The sequence below is a fragment of the Pecten maximus genome, unplaced genomic scaffold, assembly GCF_902652985.1.
Source record: "Pecten maximus unplaced genomic scaffold, xPecMax1.1, whole genome shotgun sequence".
Classification (NCBI taxonomy): Eukaryota; Metazoa; Mollusca; class Bivalvia; order Pectinida; family Pectinidae; genus Pecten; species Pecten maximus.
In genome coordinates this window covers 23,065-37,305 of record NW_022979901.1, presented here as the reverse complement: position 1 = coordinate 37,305, position 14,241 = coordinate 23,065, and the positions used below count along the sequence as shown (strand labels likewise).

Here is a 14,241-nt window from a genome sequence, read left to right as displayed (position 1 = left end):
ACACACGTATACCGGGAACACATGTCACCTACACACACGTATACCGGGTATACGTGCATATGACACATTTATCCAGTATACAATGTACATGTGGGTGACACGTGTACCCGGTTGACCTAAAAGTGACACTTCTAGTATACATGTGTGTGATATGTACACCAGGTATACATGTAGGTCACATGTGTACCCGGTATACATGTATGTATGTGACATGTATATCCGTTATACATATATGTAGGTGACATGTGTACCCGGTATACATATATATGTAGGTGACATGTGTACCCGGTATAGTGTAGGAGGCATGTGTACCCGGTATACGTGTGTGTGACATGTGTACCCGGTATACGTGTAGGTGACATGTGTACCCGGTATACGTGTGTGTAGGTGACATGTGTTCCCGGTATACGTGTGTGTGATATGTGTACCCGGTATACCTGTAGGTGACATGTGTTCCCGGTATACGTGTAGGTGACATGTGTTCCCGGTATACGTGTATGTAGGTGACATGTGTTCCCGGTATACGTGTGTGTAGGTGATATGTGTTCCCGGTATACGTGTGTGTGACATGTGTACCCGGTATACGTGTATGTGATATGTGTACCCGGTATACGTGTATGTGACATGTGTACCCGGTATACCTGTATGTGATATGTGTACCCGGTATACGTGTATGTGACATGTGTTCCCGGTATACCTGTATGTGATATGTGTACCCGGTATACCTGTATGTGACATGTGTACCCGGTATACGTGTGTGTGACATGTGTACCCGGTATACGTGTAGGTGATATGTGTACCCGGTGTGAGTAAGTGCAGGAAACGAGGGTAAATGAACAAAAGCGAACATCATTTCGAGAGCATATCTTTGTTCATGTTCAGAAATAGAAATGCCGTAAATGATCTCAAAGTTTGATTTAATTCGTTCTGTTTCTAAATGCAAAAATTGATACTTTATTTTATTTTTCATGTCATGCATTGTGTTAACGAATAATGTGGTTTGTTTTTATTTGTTTGTTTGTTTGTTTTTTTTTCTGACGAACATAATCTTACCTTTCAACTGCTATTCCATGCCTTGTCAAAAGACGACGCGTCATGCTTCTATAACCAACCGATGATACACTGCATTGTATGTCTTGCTGTATTGTGAAATGTTCAAACAGAACGAAAATCATAATTACAATTAAGATACCAGTTTATTCAATACATTCTTATTTTTGTTACAGTTTCGTACTATTAAACATAGTTATTTTACCTTATTATGTCATTTAACCTATTGTTTTCAACTCTTTTCATATAATATGTAATAATATGTATACCATTGCTGACCCTTTTCATAGATATATGTTTGTGTACATAGTTTTAAGTGATGCATATATCAATACTGTGAAGCTTTGTTTGCTTATTTTTTTTTAAATAGAAACTCGATCAACAATACATACGACATATGCGAATGGTGGAAAATTGGTTGCTCATCATAAATGGCCGCAATTATTGGGGTTTTGTTTTATTAAATAATATGCGACAAATGCGATAACAATTATAAATGCATCTGCGTTTTATATATTCCTATCAGGGCTTCATTATAAATCATACTGGAATAACTTATCCGAAGTGAGTATATGAGCTGAATAAAATGATTCTTTTCACCAGGTATGTATTTTACCAAATAAGGAGGATACACTTACCTGTATAGCTTGAGCTACTTCATCCATTACCGCATGCTGACGACGAAGACCTAGTGATCTGAGTATCCGATGTCGTTGTCTACAGCTGAAATAACAGCTTATAATTAATATTACATAAATATAAACGTGGCTTTGTAAACTCGCTATATATACCATGCAATGCTCTTTCATTCAAAATACATTAAAGATATAACATCCTCATAAAGAGGGAATCAATGATGTGTTAAAAAAAACAAATATTTGAAGCGTTGTCCAAATAGTCTGAAAAACAAACATACAAACCTTATAGACACGTGATGTCGGTAGAAAAGAATAAGAATAATCTCGGAGTACGTGTAGCCAGCAAAATGATATTCTCTAATTAGATCCTGTTCTGACAATGTTTAAGGAAAATTATCAGAAATTGTATTTAACAACATGTTACACATTTTTACTGAATATAAATTAGGATTTCAAAATGTAAAATTGAAAAAGCAACTTAACCGTATATTCGAACATATATAAAACAGCACAAGTGAACATAAGCGGTACAATGTGTACCAAACCATTTTAAAACTCACCTAAAAGGTCATTAAAGCTAAATAAAAAGGATATTAGTGGTATTGTTTCTGTTCAAAAGGCTGGTGTAACTGCTTTGCTCCGCCATCTTCTATGACAGATTGCTCAGCGCATGACTAGCTGGAAGGCGCCATAACGATAATGATCGTCTTGTCGGAGCGAAAAGACGATGTTTAGCGGGGCGCCATAACGATAAACAGCGTTATGGCGGGGCGAAAAGAAGATGATTAGCGGGGCGCCATAACGGTAAACAGCGTTATGGCGGGGCGAAAAGACGATGTTTAGCGGGGCGCCATAACGATAAACAGAGGGGCGAAAGACGATAATTATCGTCTTGTCGGGGCGAAAAGACGCTGTTTATCGGGGCGCCATAACGATAAACAGTGTTATGGCGGGGCGAAAAGAAGATGATTAGCGGGGCGCCATAACGGTTAACAGCGTTATGGCGGGGCGAAAAGAAGATGATTAGCCGGGCGCCATAACGGTAAACAGCGTTATGGCGGGGCGAAAAGACGATGATTAGCGGGGCGCCATAACGATAAACAGAGGTTATGGCGGGGCGAAAAGACGATGATTAGCGGGGCGAATTAGCTCGCCCCGCTGATTAGCGGCTCCACGTTTTCGTTATTTCGCGTTGAGTTGTGGCGTCTTTTCGTTATTGCGCGGCGCCATAACGCTAATTATCGGGCGCGAAAAGACGAAGATTATCGTTCTGTCGGGGTGCCAGAACGAAACAACGAAATGGCAGAAATCAGCCACTATAGAAGATAGTCTCTATCTGGTTGTTATCCTTTGTCGCATTGTTCACAATAACTATGCCATAAAATCTCATAAAGATTAATTAACATCAAATGATTCCTGAACGAAAAGACTCAAGTTTATATTTTAAAGTACCATAATGCTTGAGTAGTTACTGCAGGTACAATAGGATGCATACCTTCTTCATACCTATATTAGCAGCTCACGTTTGGCTTTCAATAATTTTGTATACATGTTTCAGCATAATAAGTTGAAATAGGCCTAACTAACGATGGAACTAGCCTAAATTGATTGTATATTAGAAAGTTGGCATCAATGATGTCACAGAGTCCTGGCTGTATTATAACAGATGACATCTTCCCGAAAAAAAAAGAAAAAATTCATTTTATCCACCCAGGATATATAAGCTTACTTCCAATTTTATTTAGGATCTTATAGAAACATGTATACAATCATGCATATAAAAATGGCTCCGAACGTTTCACATTATTTGCAATGGATTTCTTTAGACTTAGATTCATACACAACAGTTAAAAATGGAATTATTCCCACAGGTGGGCGAAAACGTAAAAGTGATACCATGGAAACTTCGGAAGACCGTGGCAATCCCTCCAGTAAACAATTCCATTATGAAAATAATATGACAGTTGAAAGAGTGCCATCAAATATCAAAGAGTCATTTGGGAGCGGAGCGTCCAATACTAGATATGGTCGGCCAGAAGATACCAATGTTAAAATGCCTATGACGATTCGGCAGTTTCAGAAGTCCGACAAGGTAAGAATTCACCAAGACTACACGCATGTTGCAGAGGTCGGACATCGTAAACAATAACCTAGCTTGAACACTGTTATCACGACATTAGATCATTGTCTTAACTTTGATATGTGATCGGCCAACTCTTGTTGGCAAACATTCTTCAGTTTTATACAATTTCAGTAAGTATTTCTAGTTGGAACGTCTTTTCATATGAGCATATTTCATTGAACTACGATTTTTTCTTTTACTCTTTTACCATCAAAACAATAAATAATGAAATTATTCCCAAGGGCAAAAACGTAAACGTGATGCCATCGAAACTTTGGATCGCCGTGACATCCCCTCCAGTAAACAACAGCAATATAAAACTAACACAACAGCTGGACGAACGACATCAAATACCATAGAGACATCTGAGGGCGGACAAGGTAAGAATTTACCAAATCGAAGAAGGTAAGTATTCCCTATGGTCATATAGCATGTTTAAGAATTGGGATTAGGTACGAATTCACATAGACTGTTCTTAACACACGCTTTACGTTAGGACTACATAGCTATCTACGTGGTTAATCGTATAATAACACCGTTTGATGCCATCAATCAATATTGTGTCGTCATAGTAATGGTTATCATTTGGCTGTTTATCTGATTCTTTTTAGACACTAAGGATTTGATAATTTCAATGACGTGGAATAACAACTGTATCACAGTATATAAGTAGTATATTCTCAGTAACGTATGCTAGACTCATTTTTTATGATTCTTGACAAAGATGACAAGGAACTAAGACGAGCAACAAACAATAATTAAGTTAAACTATATTAGGATATCGTCATGATTGTTTTCCATGAGCTGTTATGCCGCATCAAAATGAAGTCATTCAGGTAAAGAATCGTTCGAAACTCTGTATAACTTCAAAAGGTGCCGGTCCAATGCTGGTCCGAGACAAGTCTAAAGTCGTGTACAATATCAGTAAGTGGCTCTTCGAGACATCTCAATGTAGCATGTTTAGTAGCTTTCTGATGCAAGTTTCTGTTGAAGATGCTATTCCTCGGACAAATAGTATTTTTTTATAAATTAAAAATACGAATAGATTCGTATGTATTTTTCTTATACAATACAAGTTACACACTTAACGTTATAACTATCTTCGGAAAGTTACATCTTTAAAATAATGAATTGCGTCCCGAAGAAATTCCAATTCGTTGCACCTCCGTATTGAATGAAACACTGATTGCGCATGTGACAAATAACAGAAAACACAAACGAGTAGGAACCAAAACTAGCGAAGCGAGCAAGGCCACATGTATTAGCCTTACATCTCCAAAAAGAAGGAAACATAAATAGAAGGATTTCAATCGCAGACTGTACAGACAGGTTGAATTATAAACGACAATTTGAATCGGAACACATGCGGAAATGACACAGTTAAGTTATTATTGGAGAGGCAAATGTGTAACGTACATACGTACGTAGTGTAACGTTTGGTCTGTTGTCATCTTTACTGAAAACTGTAAGCATATGGTGCGATTGAATCAATGTTTAAGATTTCTCGTGTGATGTGTATTGATTACAGGTTCTCTAGTTATAATTTACCAGCTTAAACCTGTTGATAAATCACACTTGTATAAATCCAGCGACATGTGGCCGAAGGGGGTAACGCTAGGAATGTGTATCTCGGTTCGTGGGCGAAGGATTGTGATTTTTCGCAACGGATATTTTTTTTTTTTTATTCTCTGTTTGCATTAAAACCTCGGCATTTAAAATGTGTAGTTATGATAGGCAATATATAGTTACCCCAGCTGAATCTAATAAAAAAAGTCCATCATGTTTGTTTTCTTCTGCATGTAAATCTCTCCGAGAATGCACTGCGTTCAAGGTCAAGTGTATGCAAAGAAGATCATAATGTTGCAGAGATATTTAAAAGATATTCAAATATTCTTGGCTTCATTGCGACAATAGTTTTCGTTATAATAGTCCATCATGTTTGGATTAAATGTCATTCATTGTCTAAATAATAACAATTTATTACACTCTGTCGGAGGTGTAGCATCCTTAAGTATTAGCCATTCACTGTGCCTAATGGCAAATTTATATTTGAAGATGTTATCATTGAATTACATCGAATTTTCCGTTTGAAATTGGACGTCAAACAGAAAACAGACATGTCTGCATTATAAAGTTATACTCCTGAGAGTCACTGACCTGCAATGTGATCAAGTACAACCTAAATATATGGACTCACTGTGAAGCACAAAACGTACGTCTATGTTGTGGTTATAAACAAATTACGTCCTCATCAGACAGTCAAGCGAAACCTTTATAAAAGTATCTACTGGACAATTAGGATCGGGCTCGGATTTTTTAATAGAATAATATATATTCAGTTTGCCCGTCACATGATTCAAGTCTATTTCTGTCGCGAATATTTTCGGTTTTCCAGGTTTCAAAATAGCAAAGATACATAGTATCCAGTGCCCAGTTGTTTATGGAATGAATAGTATTAATGAATGTTTATTGATTTGTGAATATGGACATTCGATTTAAAAATATCAATTCCTGGGCTTTTCCTTTTTTTAAATTCCAAGATATATGTAAATATCATTTGAAAAACAAATAACATCCAAAACAGCTTCATTCTCTATCGACTAATGATTACGGATATCAAACTATGTAAAAGATGCTGAAGGTGAAGAAAACTTTTTGCATTTTTTGATCAGAATAGGCTTCCCATAAGCAGAATAAAAAATCGAAGGCCCTACAATGCGAAACATGACTAGCCTGCATCAGTGAAAGCAACAAATTGATAGGTTATGTGGAAATATATAAAAGCATATGTGTATTCTTCGGTCTTCTAAATTCATATTTATTGGTTTTCTCTGTATCATATAGTTTTATACGAGATTCGGATTGGTATATATATGGAACTTATTCAAACAATATCACACCTGATTTCAGCTGAAAATTGCTCCGAGGCTATTGAAGACTTAAATCGAGAGATGCGTGAAGTAGTGCATCAAAGCCAATCTCAGTTGAAGAAGGCAATAGCGGAGATTGCGGAGAGTATAGTTGAAAAAATATCACAGCAAATGGAAGGTGATTATCAAACTGGTGTTTTTATGGAATAGCTGAATCCTGAAGGCAAATAATTACAATGATATCATCATGAGGAAGCAGTACCACAAATAATCATTAATTGTATTTTTGAGGAATTTCGTTTGATTATTTCAGAGAAAGAAGCCCATGAAATTTTCTTCAACTATATATACAACTTTAACTTACACGTTCTGAAACTGTGTTTGTGAATTAATGCATTAAGTATTATCAAACGTTTATTTCTACTTATGCGTGTGACCAAGGAAAGAACTTCGACCATGATTACCAGGATTGGTTAAAAGAAAAAGAAAAAACGATGCAGGATTTATGTGATGGATATGAACAGAGAATGAAACAACACGAGGAAATAATGTCATCTATCAAAGGTGAGTGAATGATACATAGGGGCTTTCTAATACATGTGTACATTATGATTTTCAACTCATATTCTTTTGTTTTTTGGGTTTTTTTTAGCTCACCTGAGCCATCTTTGAATTTATGTTTATCGTTATAACTCCAATATTATTTGCTTCTAGGAATGTTCTAGTGACATTTCTTAATAAGAGGTGTTGTTTAAAAAATTCCTTGAATTTACAAGATGGCCACCACAGCAATTATCATCTGATGAGCTATGGAAAATAACTTTAGTTTTTGTTTGTGAACAAGATATTTAATGACTGGAACATCATTTAGAGTTGATTTTCAATAATAAGGTTCAGATAGTGATGATAAAGAGACGAGTTTAATTTGGAGTACGTATAATGAGTGGTTGATTTTTAATTAATTTGATTGTATGGTTTGTACCTGTCTGTATACACTGTATATATCTTCAGTGTGAACATTGCCGCTAGGGGTCCATAATAGGGGAACTGGCAGCTGACTAGCTTGGCTGCAAGCAGCACCAACTGTATTTATCTTCAATGTGAACATTGCTGCTAGGGGTCCCAAATGGGGGGTTCTGTAGAACATTTCTTTGTTTAAGATAACTAGGCTTTTGGATTTTCTACTCTCTGATACCAATTAGTTTTGATGAGAATACCTGTTAGCTTAATCTCTGCATGAAGCCATAGTATTGCTGGTTTAGGGTCACACATGAAAACAATAAAAGTAATTAGATAAAGGGCAGCAGAGGTCTGGGAATGGAGCCCTATCTCCAGAGCTGCCCAGTTACCCAGTGTCTAGCTTTAATGTGTAAATATGGTAAATATCAGAAAACTTCGGATCATTTAAATCAAATTTGGAGAGAGTCTAAAGGTTTCTAATTAATTAATCATATACATATATATTATGTAGTGATACTGTGCAAGTGGAAAACATGCCACATTGATACTATTTATGTCTTTACATTGCTCTAGGTAGGAATAATGATAGGACTATATCAACTGACATCTAGGAAGATAATTGCATGCTGATAGCAAATATTGCAAAATTAGGTCACTGTGACCTAATTTTTCTATGATTACATTAGGGCAACAAAATTAGACATCAAGGATGAGGAAGGAATGCCGATAACAAATATTGCAAAATTAGGTCACTGTGACCTACTTTTCAATAATTATATTTGGGCAATAAAAATGGACATCTAGGATGCGAAAGGCATGCCGGTAGCAAATATTGCAAAATTAGGTCACTGTGACCTACTTTTTCAATAATTATGCTATGGCAATAGAAATGGACATCTAGGATGAGAAAGGCATGCCGATAACAAATATTGCAAAATTAGGTCACTCTGACCTACTTTTTTCAATTATTACATTAGGGCAATAGAAATGGACATCTAGGATGAGAAAGGCATGCCGATAGCAAATATAGCAAAATTAGGTCTCTGTGACCTACTTTTTCAGTAATTATGATAGGGCAATAAAAATGGACATATAAGATGAGAAAGGAATGCTGAAAGCAAATATAGCAAAATTAGGTCTCTGTGACCTACTTTTTCAGTAATTATGATAGGGCAATAAAAATGGACATATAAGATGAGAAAGGAATGCTGAAAGCAAATATTGCAAAATTAGGTCACTGTGACCTACTTTTCAGTTATTACATTAGGGCAATAATAATTTACACTTAAGATGAGAGAGGCCTGTCGATAACAAATATTTCAAAATTAGATCACTGTGACCTACTTTTTTCAATGAATATAGTAGGGTTATAGAAATGGACATCAAGGATGAGAAGGCATGTCAATAGCAAATATTGCAAAATTAGGTCACCGAGACCTACTTTTTCAATTATTATATTAGGGCAATAGAAATGGACATATATGATGAGAAGACATGCCGATAGCTAATATGGCAAAATTAGGTCATTGTGACCTTCTTTATCAATAATAATAAAATTAGGGCAACAGAAATGGGCATCTAGAATAAATGCATGCCGATAACTGATATTGCAAAATTAGGTCACTGTTACCTACTTTTTTCAATAATTATGTTAGGCAATTATTTTGTCTAGATTGCCTCAATAAGTTGACAATATACTTCTTCGACCTAATATGTTTATGTATATCGAAATATTGCAAACTCGCCATTCGATATTTTGATGATGATGAAAATGATGAAAACAAAAACTTGATGAATTTTGTTAAAGCTTCCTGTGGATGATCAGCATCGGATGCAGATGGATTTCAATTGTGTTTCAAATAACTACATCATTCAAGATATCCACCATTTTTTGCCATCTCCAGAATCACATTTCCCAGAAATTTTAACTTTACATTCTTTGAGATAGACCCTTGGTAATATACTGCCCACCAGCCATGCAGCTATCAACCTCTAGTTGGTTCGTAGGGGGATGCAAAAAAAATGATATGAGGCTATAATCACAGCAGGTGAGCGTTTAGGCCTATAGGCCTCTTTTTTTTCTTTTTTCTTTTTTTTGTCAAAACGTTTTTCCGTTGTGTTCTTGAAACAGATCGGTAGTTATACCTTTTTAAAACCACTACAATGAGTTCCGGCTAAAATACTTTATATTTATTTCATTTTAGAAAAGGAAAATATTGATCAGACGGAGCAACGAAACATTATCAGTAAGTGTCAATACAAATGTTTCTGTATTTCTTCGGTTAAATTTGTCTTTCCTTTAGGCAATGGAATTTTCAAAACACATGAACTAAAACTAGCTTCATATTGTTTAACTAGCGTCTCTTAATCGTATAAGATTGTCCGGAATGGTCTACCTAATGCGTTCTGGCCTATTTAGTGTTAAGAAAATTACAGTGTGCCATAAAGTCATAACAGCAACAATTAATTGGCTACAAAAGTTTTTAATGCATAATCAATTTTGATAATACAGAATACTTCTGATTCGGCTTAATAAATCAATGATAGGATAGTCATACACTCACATATTGAATTATTAAAGCGTCACACACTGAAGGATGACATGTTTTACTGTAGGAAACTGTATCGTTGTAAATAGGAGAAATACACCACTGGGTTGAGCTTTGTTGTTTGTCTTTTGTTTGTTTATTTGTTTGTTTGTTTTTTCTTCTTTTTTTGTATGCGGCATACATAGATAGATAGGATACTCATATACTCACAAAGAAGTTATTGAAGCGTCACACACTGAAGGATGACATGTTTTACTATAGGAAAACTGTATCCTTGTACATAGGAGAAATTCATCAATGTGTTGAACGATTTTTCGGGGTGGGAGTTTGTGTATGCAGTATTCGATAATTAACGAATAATTGTTTTAAGTTCTATGCTTTCATACAAAACTAAATCAAGATCAACAGGATATTCATTTATATTTTCAGGTCAGACAGAGAACTGGGTACAGGAACAACGAAGTACATTTCAGTTTGTAACGACGAAGGCCTTTGACTGTGCCAAAGAGAAAATCAAAGAGAAAAGGTTTGTGGTTATAAGGGGAGACTCCGGGTCAGGAAAAACACGTTTAGCTACTGAACTTTTAGATTGGCTTCATTCTCCAGCGCAAATACACGCATTTAACTGCAAGAAACCCTTACGCCTCCCAAGCCTTCAGCGCTGGGATAAGGTCATTTCAGCTAATGCAAATCTTTCCATTTTATTGGATGACCTGTTAGGTTATAGTTCTGAGGTATCACAAGATTTGACATGGTGGAAACAGCATGGCGAAATGCTCAATTCAATCGTAGTGGGGAAGGAATCAGCAAACCATTTGATCATTACATTAAGAAATGACATATATAACGAGTACAAATCTAAGTTCGATTGTCTCTCACTGTTTGATGATGGGCATGTCATTGATCTCAGCTCGCCTGAATACATTTTACGGGAGGAAAGGGAAACCCTTCTCACGACATATACACAGACGATAGATAATTTCAAACCATTTTCAGAAATTGAGATCAATCAAATCACTGCCGTTTCTCCACCGATCGGATTTCCTGAATGTTGCCGTATATTCAGAAAAACGCCAGATTTGCATCCAGAAAGAGTTGAGTATTTTAGAAAACCATTCCAAAGTATTAGATCAGTTATCACGGAAAAGTTTAACAGAGCAAAACAAACAGCGCTGATATACATTTTGTTATCTCGAGAACCTGTCTCAACAAATTTGCTGGATTTTGAAAGTGAATGTTTCGACAAAGAAGGGATAACACGTGCGTTTAGTGTCTCTTCTCATGTCTTTCCTGATTCAAAGCATATAACCGCAGACATTGCAACACAACTACCGTGTCTCCAGGAAGGCCTTGATGTTTTATGTGATTCATTTGTGCGTAAAGAGAAAGGTATCTATAAATTCTTCCATGACTCGATACAAGACGTTATTGCTATCCTCTATGGGAAGAAAACACCAAGAGGTTTCCTTAATAACTGCCCAAGTAGTTGTTTGCATTACGTAGCAACAAGTGAATGTAAAGATATACTACATAAGGTAGTGATAGAGAAAGACAATTATGAAATCGCTTACCAACGTATAGTGCGAGAACTTGAATCAAAGCAGCACTCAAGTTACATTGCGGTATCTTCGATGTCATCATGGAATAATGAAGAATTTCTCATTGGATTTTTCAATTGGCTCAAATCAGAGAAGTATTCCACAGAAGACTATTTTATTAGATTGGAAACAGGAGAACCATTAATGTTATCGGATAACAGATTGATTCCTTTCATGGATATTGCGAAAAAGAGGGAAGACACATCCAGTTGCTTTCTGATTTACGCTGCTAAAATGAATTCGATTAACCTGATTAGCCATTTCACTAAACGTTTAGATATACTAGACTTAACAAACCATATGAAGTATGCATTAGACGTAGCACTCTCAGAAGGAAGCTTTGAGTGCTCGACCTATCTCCTTCACAAAAACATTGAACCTGATGGTACGTCATGCTTCTGTGCAGCAATTGGTGGAAACATTGAAATAATGAAGATATTAGATAAATTACTAAAAAAACTCACAGACAGCGAAAAATGGGATATTTTATGTGCGGCATGCGTTGTCGGACAGCATGAGATGTGTGCCTATATTTTAGAGATATCCCCGAACCTGTTGTCACGCAGGGACAAAAACAGCAATGACCATTTGTTACACATAATTGCAAAAACAGAGTCTATAGACTGTTTTCGAATAGTAGCTAACTTATTCATTCAGGAATGTCAGAGTAACGAGGAAATAAAACAGTCAATCAAAGCATTGACAAATCAAAACGGCTCCACTGTTTTACACCTGGCATTTCAATCAAAACAAAGAATTATGATAGTGTACCTGATGAAACAATATCCCTATCTGTTAACACAAAAAAATCCAAATAGTGTTAATGATCTGTCTTCGACAGCAATGTCCTGTAAGCTAGGTATACTTACAGTGAAAGACATTGAACGCGTTATAAAGAGTATTTGTCAGAACGGCATGATGGAATCGCTGATAGATGAAAATGGTGACTCAATTTTACATTGGATGTGCAAGTGTGGAAATGAAGAAGTATGTGTAAAGCTATTACCCATATGTCCGCCATATTTTCAGAAAAACCACAAAGGTCTTAGCTGTCTCCATTGCATGATATTGGCTGGCAAAATAGAATGTTTCAAATCAGCAGCTGCCTTCATGATTAAAGGTAAAAACAAAGAGGAAAGTGACAAAATCATGACAGATAACAATTTAGGTTTCACGTTGTTGCATTTAGCCTGTAACGGTGGACACACACATATTTGCTTGTACTTAATTGGAGAATGTCCTAGATTGTTTCATATAAAAGACCAATTTGATCATCACTGCCTTCATTTGGTCGCTCAATCCGGCAATGTAAAGTGTTTTCAATCAATAGCTGATTTAGCTCTAAAAAATATGAACAAAACACAAAAAGAAATATTCATGGAGAGTCTAAAAGACAAGTATGGTACGACAGTTTTATACCATGCATGTCTGAAAGGAAACAAAGATATTTGCTTGTACTTAATCAAAGAATATCCTAGATTGATTTACAAAAAAGATCGATTCGATCGTCATTGCCTTCATTTGATTGCACGCTCCGGTAATGTAGAGTGTTTTCAATCAATATATGATATAGCACTAAAAGATATAAATGAAACAGAAAAAGGAATATTCATGGAGAGATTATTAGACAATGATGGTTGGACAGTTTTACATCATGCATGCTTGACAGGAAACAAGGATATTTGCTTGTACTTAATCGGAGAATATCCTAGATTGCTTTCCAAAAAAAACCGATGTGAGCAGCATTGCCTTCATTTGGTCGCTGAATCCGGAAATGTAGAGTGTTTTCAATCAATAGCTGATTTAGCTCTAAAAGATATGAATGAAACAGAAAAAGAAATATTCATGGAGAGTCTATTAGACAATTATGGTTGGACAGTTTTACATCATGCATGTTTGAAAGGAAACAAAGATATTTGCTTGTACTTAATCGGAGAATATCCTAGATTGCTTTCCAAAAAAGACCGACGTGAGCAGCATTGCCTTCATTTGGTCGCTGAATCCGGAAATGTAGAGTGTTTTCAATCAATAGCTGATTTAGCTCTAAAAGATATGAATGAAACAGAAAAAGAAATATTCATGGAGAGTCTATTAGACATTGATGGTTGGACAGTTTTACATCAGGCATGTTTGAAAGGGAACAAAGATATTTGCTTGTACTTAATCGGAGAATATCCTAGATTGCTTTCCAAAAAAGACCGACGTGAGCAGCATTGCCTTCATTTGGTCGCTAAATCCGGAAATGTAGAGTGTTTTCAATCAATAGCTGATTTAGCTCTAAAAGATATGAATGAAACAGAAAAAGAAATATTCATGGAGAGTCTATTAGACATTGATGGTTGGACAGTTTTACATCATGCATGTTTGAAGGAAACAAAGATATCTGCTTGTACTTAATCGGAGAATATCCTAGATTGCTTTACAAAAAAGACCGACGTGAGCAGCATTGCCTTC

At 36.0% G+C, this 14,241-nt stretch overlaps 2 protein-coding genes across 2 annotated transcripts; both read left to right on the top strand.

Annotated features, from left to right (window-relative positions):
* The first annotated feature begins 3,585 nt into the window (after positions 1 to 3,585).
* Positions 3,586 to 6,933, top strand: LOC117319289. The gene is made up of 3 exons (XM_033874120.1): positions 3,586 to 3,826; positions 4,053 to 4,190; positions 6,721 to 6,933. The coding sequence occupies exons 1-3, from the start codon at positions 3,586 to 3,588 to the stop codon at positions 6,888 to 6,890; spliced, it is 549 nt and encodes a 182-aa protein (XP_033730011.1). The 3' UTR covers positions 6,891 to 6,933.
* Positions 6,934 to 7,091: 158 nt separating this feature from the next.
* LOC117319288 (serine/threonine-protein phosphatase 6 regulatory ankyrin repeat subunit B-like) lies at positions 7,092 to 14,184 on the top strand. Its single transcript, XM_033874119.1, has 3 exons — positions 7,092 to 7,244; positions 9,845 to 9,886; positions 10,619 to 14,184. The coding sequence occupies exons 1-3, from the start codon at positions 7,175 to 7,177 to the stop codon at positions 14,182 to 14,184; spliced, it is 3,678 nt and encodes a 1,225-aa protein (XP_033730010.1). The 5' UTR covers positions 7,092 to 7,174.
* Positions 14,185 to 14,241: the final 57 nt, after the last annotated feature.

Excerpts from the sequence above, each read along its gene's own strand:
- LOC117319289 (XM_033874120.1), top strand. The coding sequence starts at position 3,586 with ATGGAAACTTCGGAAGACCGTGGCAATCCCTCCAGTAAACAATTCCAT. Across the intron at positions 3,827-4,052 it reads TGTTGCAGAGGTCGGACATC|GGCAAAAACGTAAACGTGAT; the intron begins GTAAACAATAAC and ends ATTATTCCCAAG. Across the intron at positions 4,191-6,720 it reads GACATCTGAGGGCGGACAAG|CTGAAAATTGCTCCGAGGCT; the intron begins GTAAGAATTTAC and ends ACCTGATTTCAG.
- LOC117319288 (XM_033874119.1), top strand. The coding sequence starts at position 7,175 with ATGCAGGATTTATGTGATGGATATGAACAGAGAATGAAACAACACGAG. Across the intron at positions 7,245-9,844 it reads AATAATGTCATCTATCAAAG|AAAAGGAAAATATTGATCAG; the intron begins GTGAGTGAATGA and ends ATTTCATTTTAG. Across the intron at positions 9,887-10,618 it reads GGAGCAACGAAACATTATCA|GTCAGACAGAGAACTGGGTA; the intron begins GTAAGTGTCAAT and ends TTATATTTTCAG.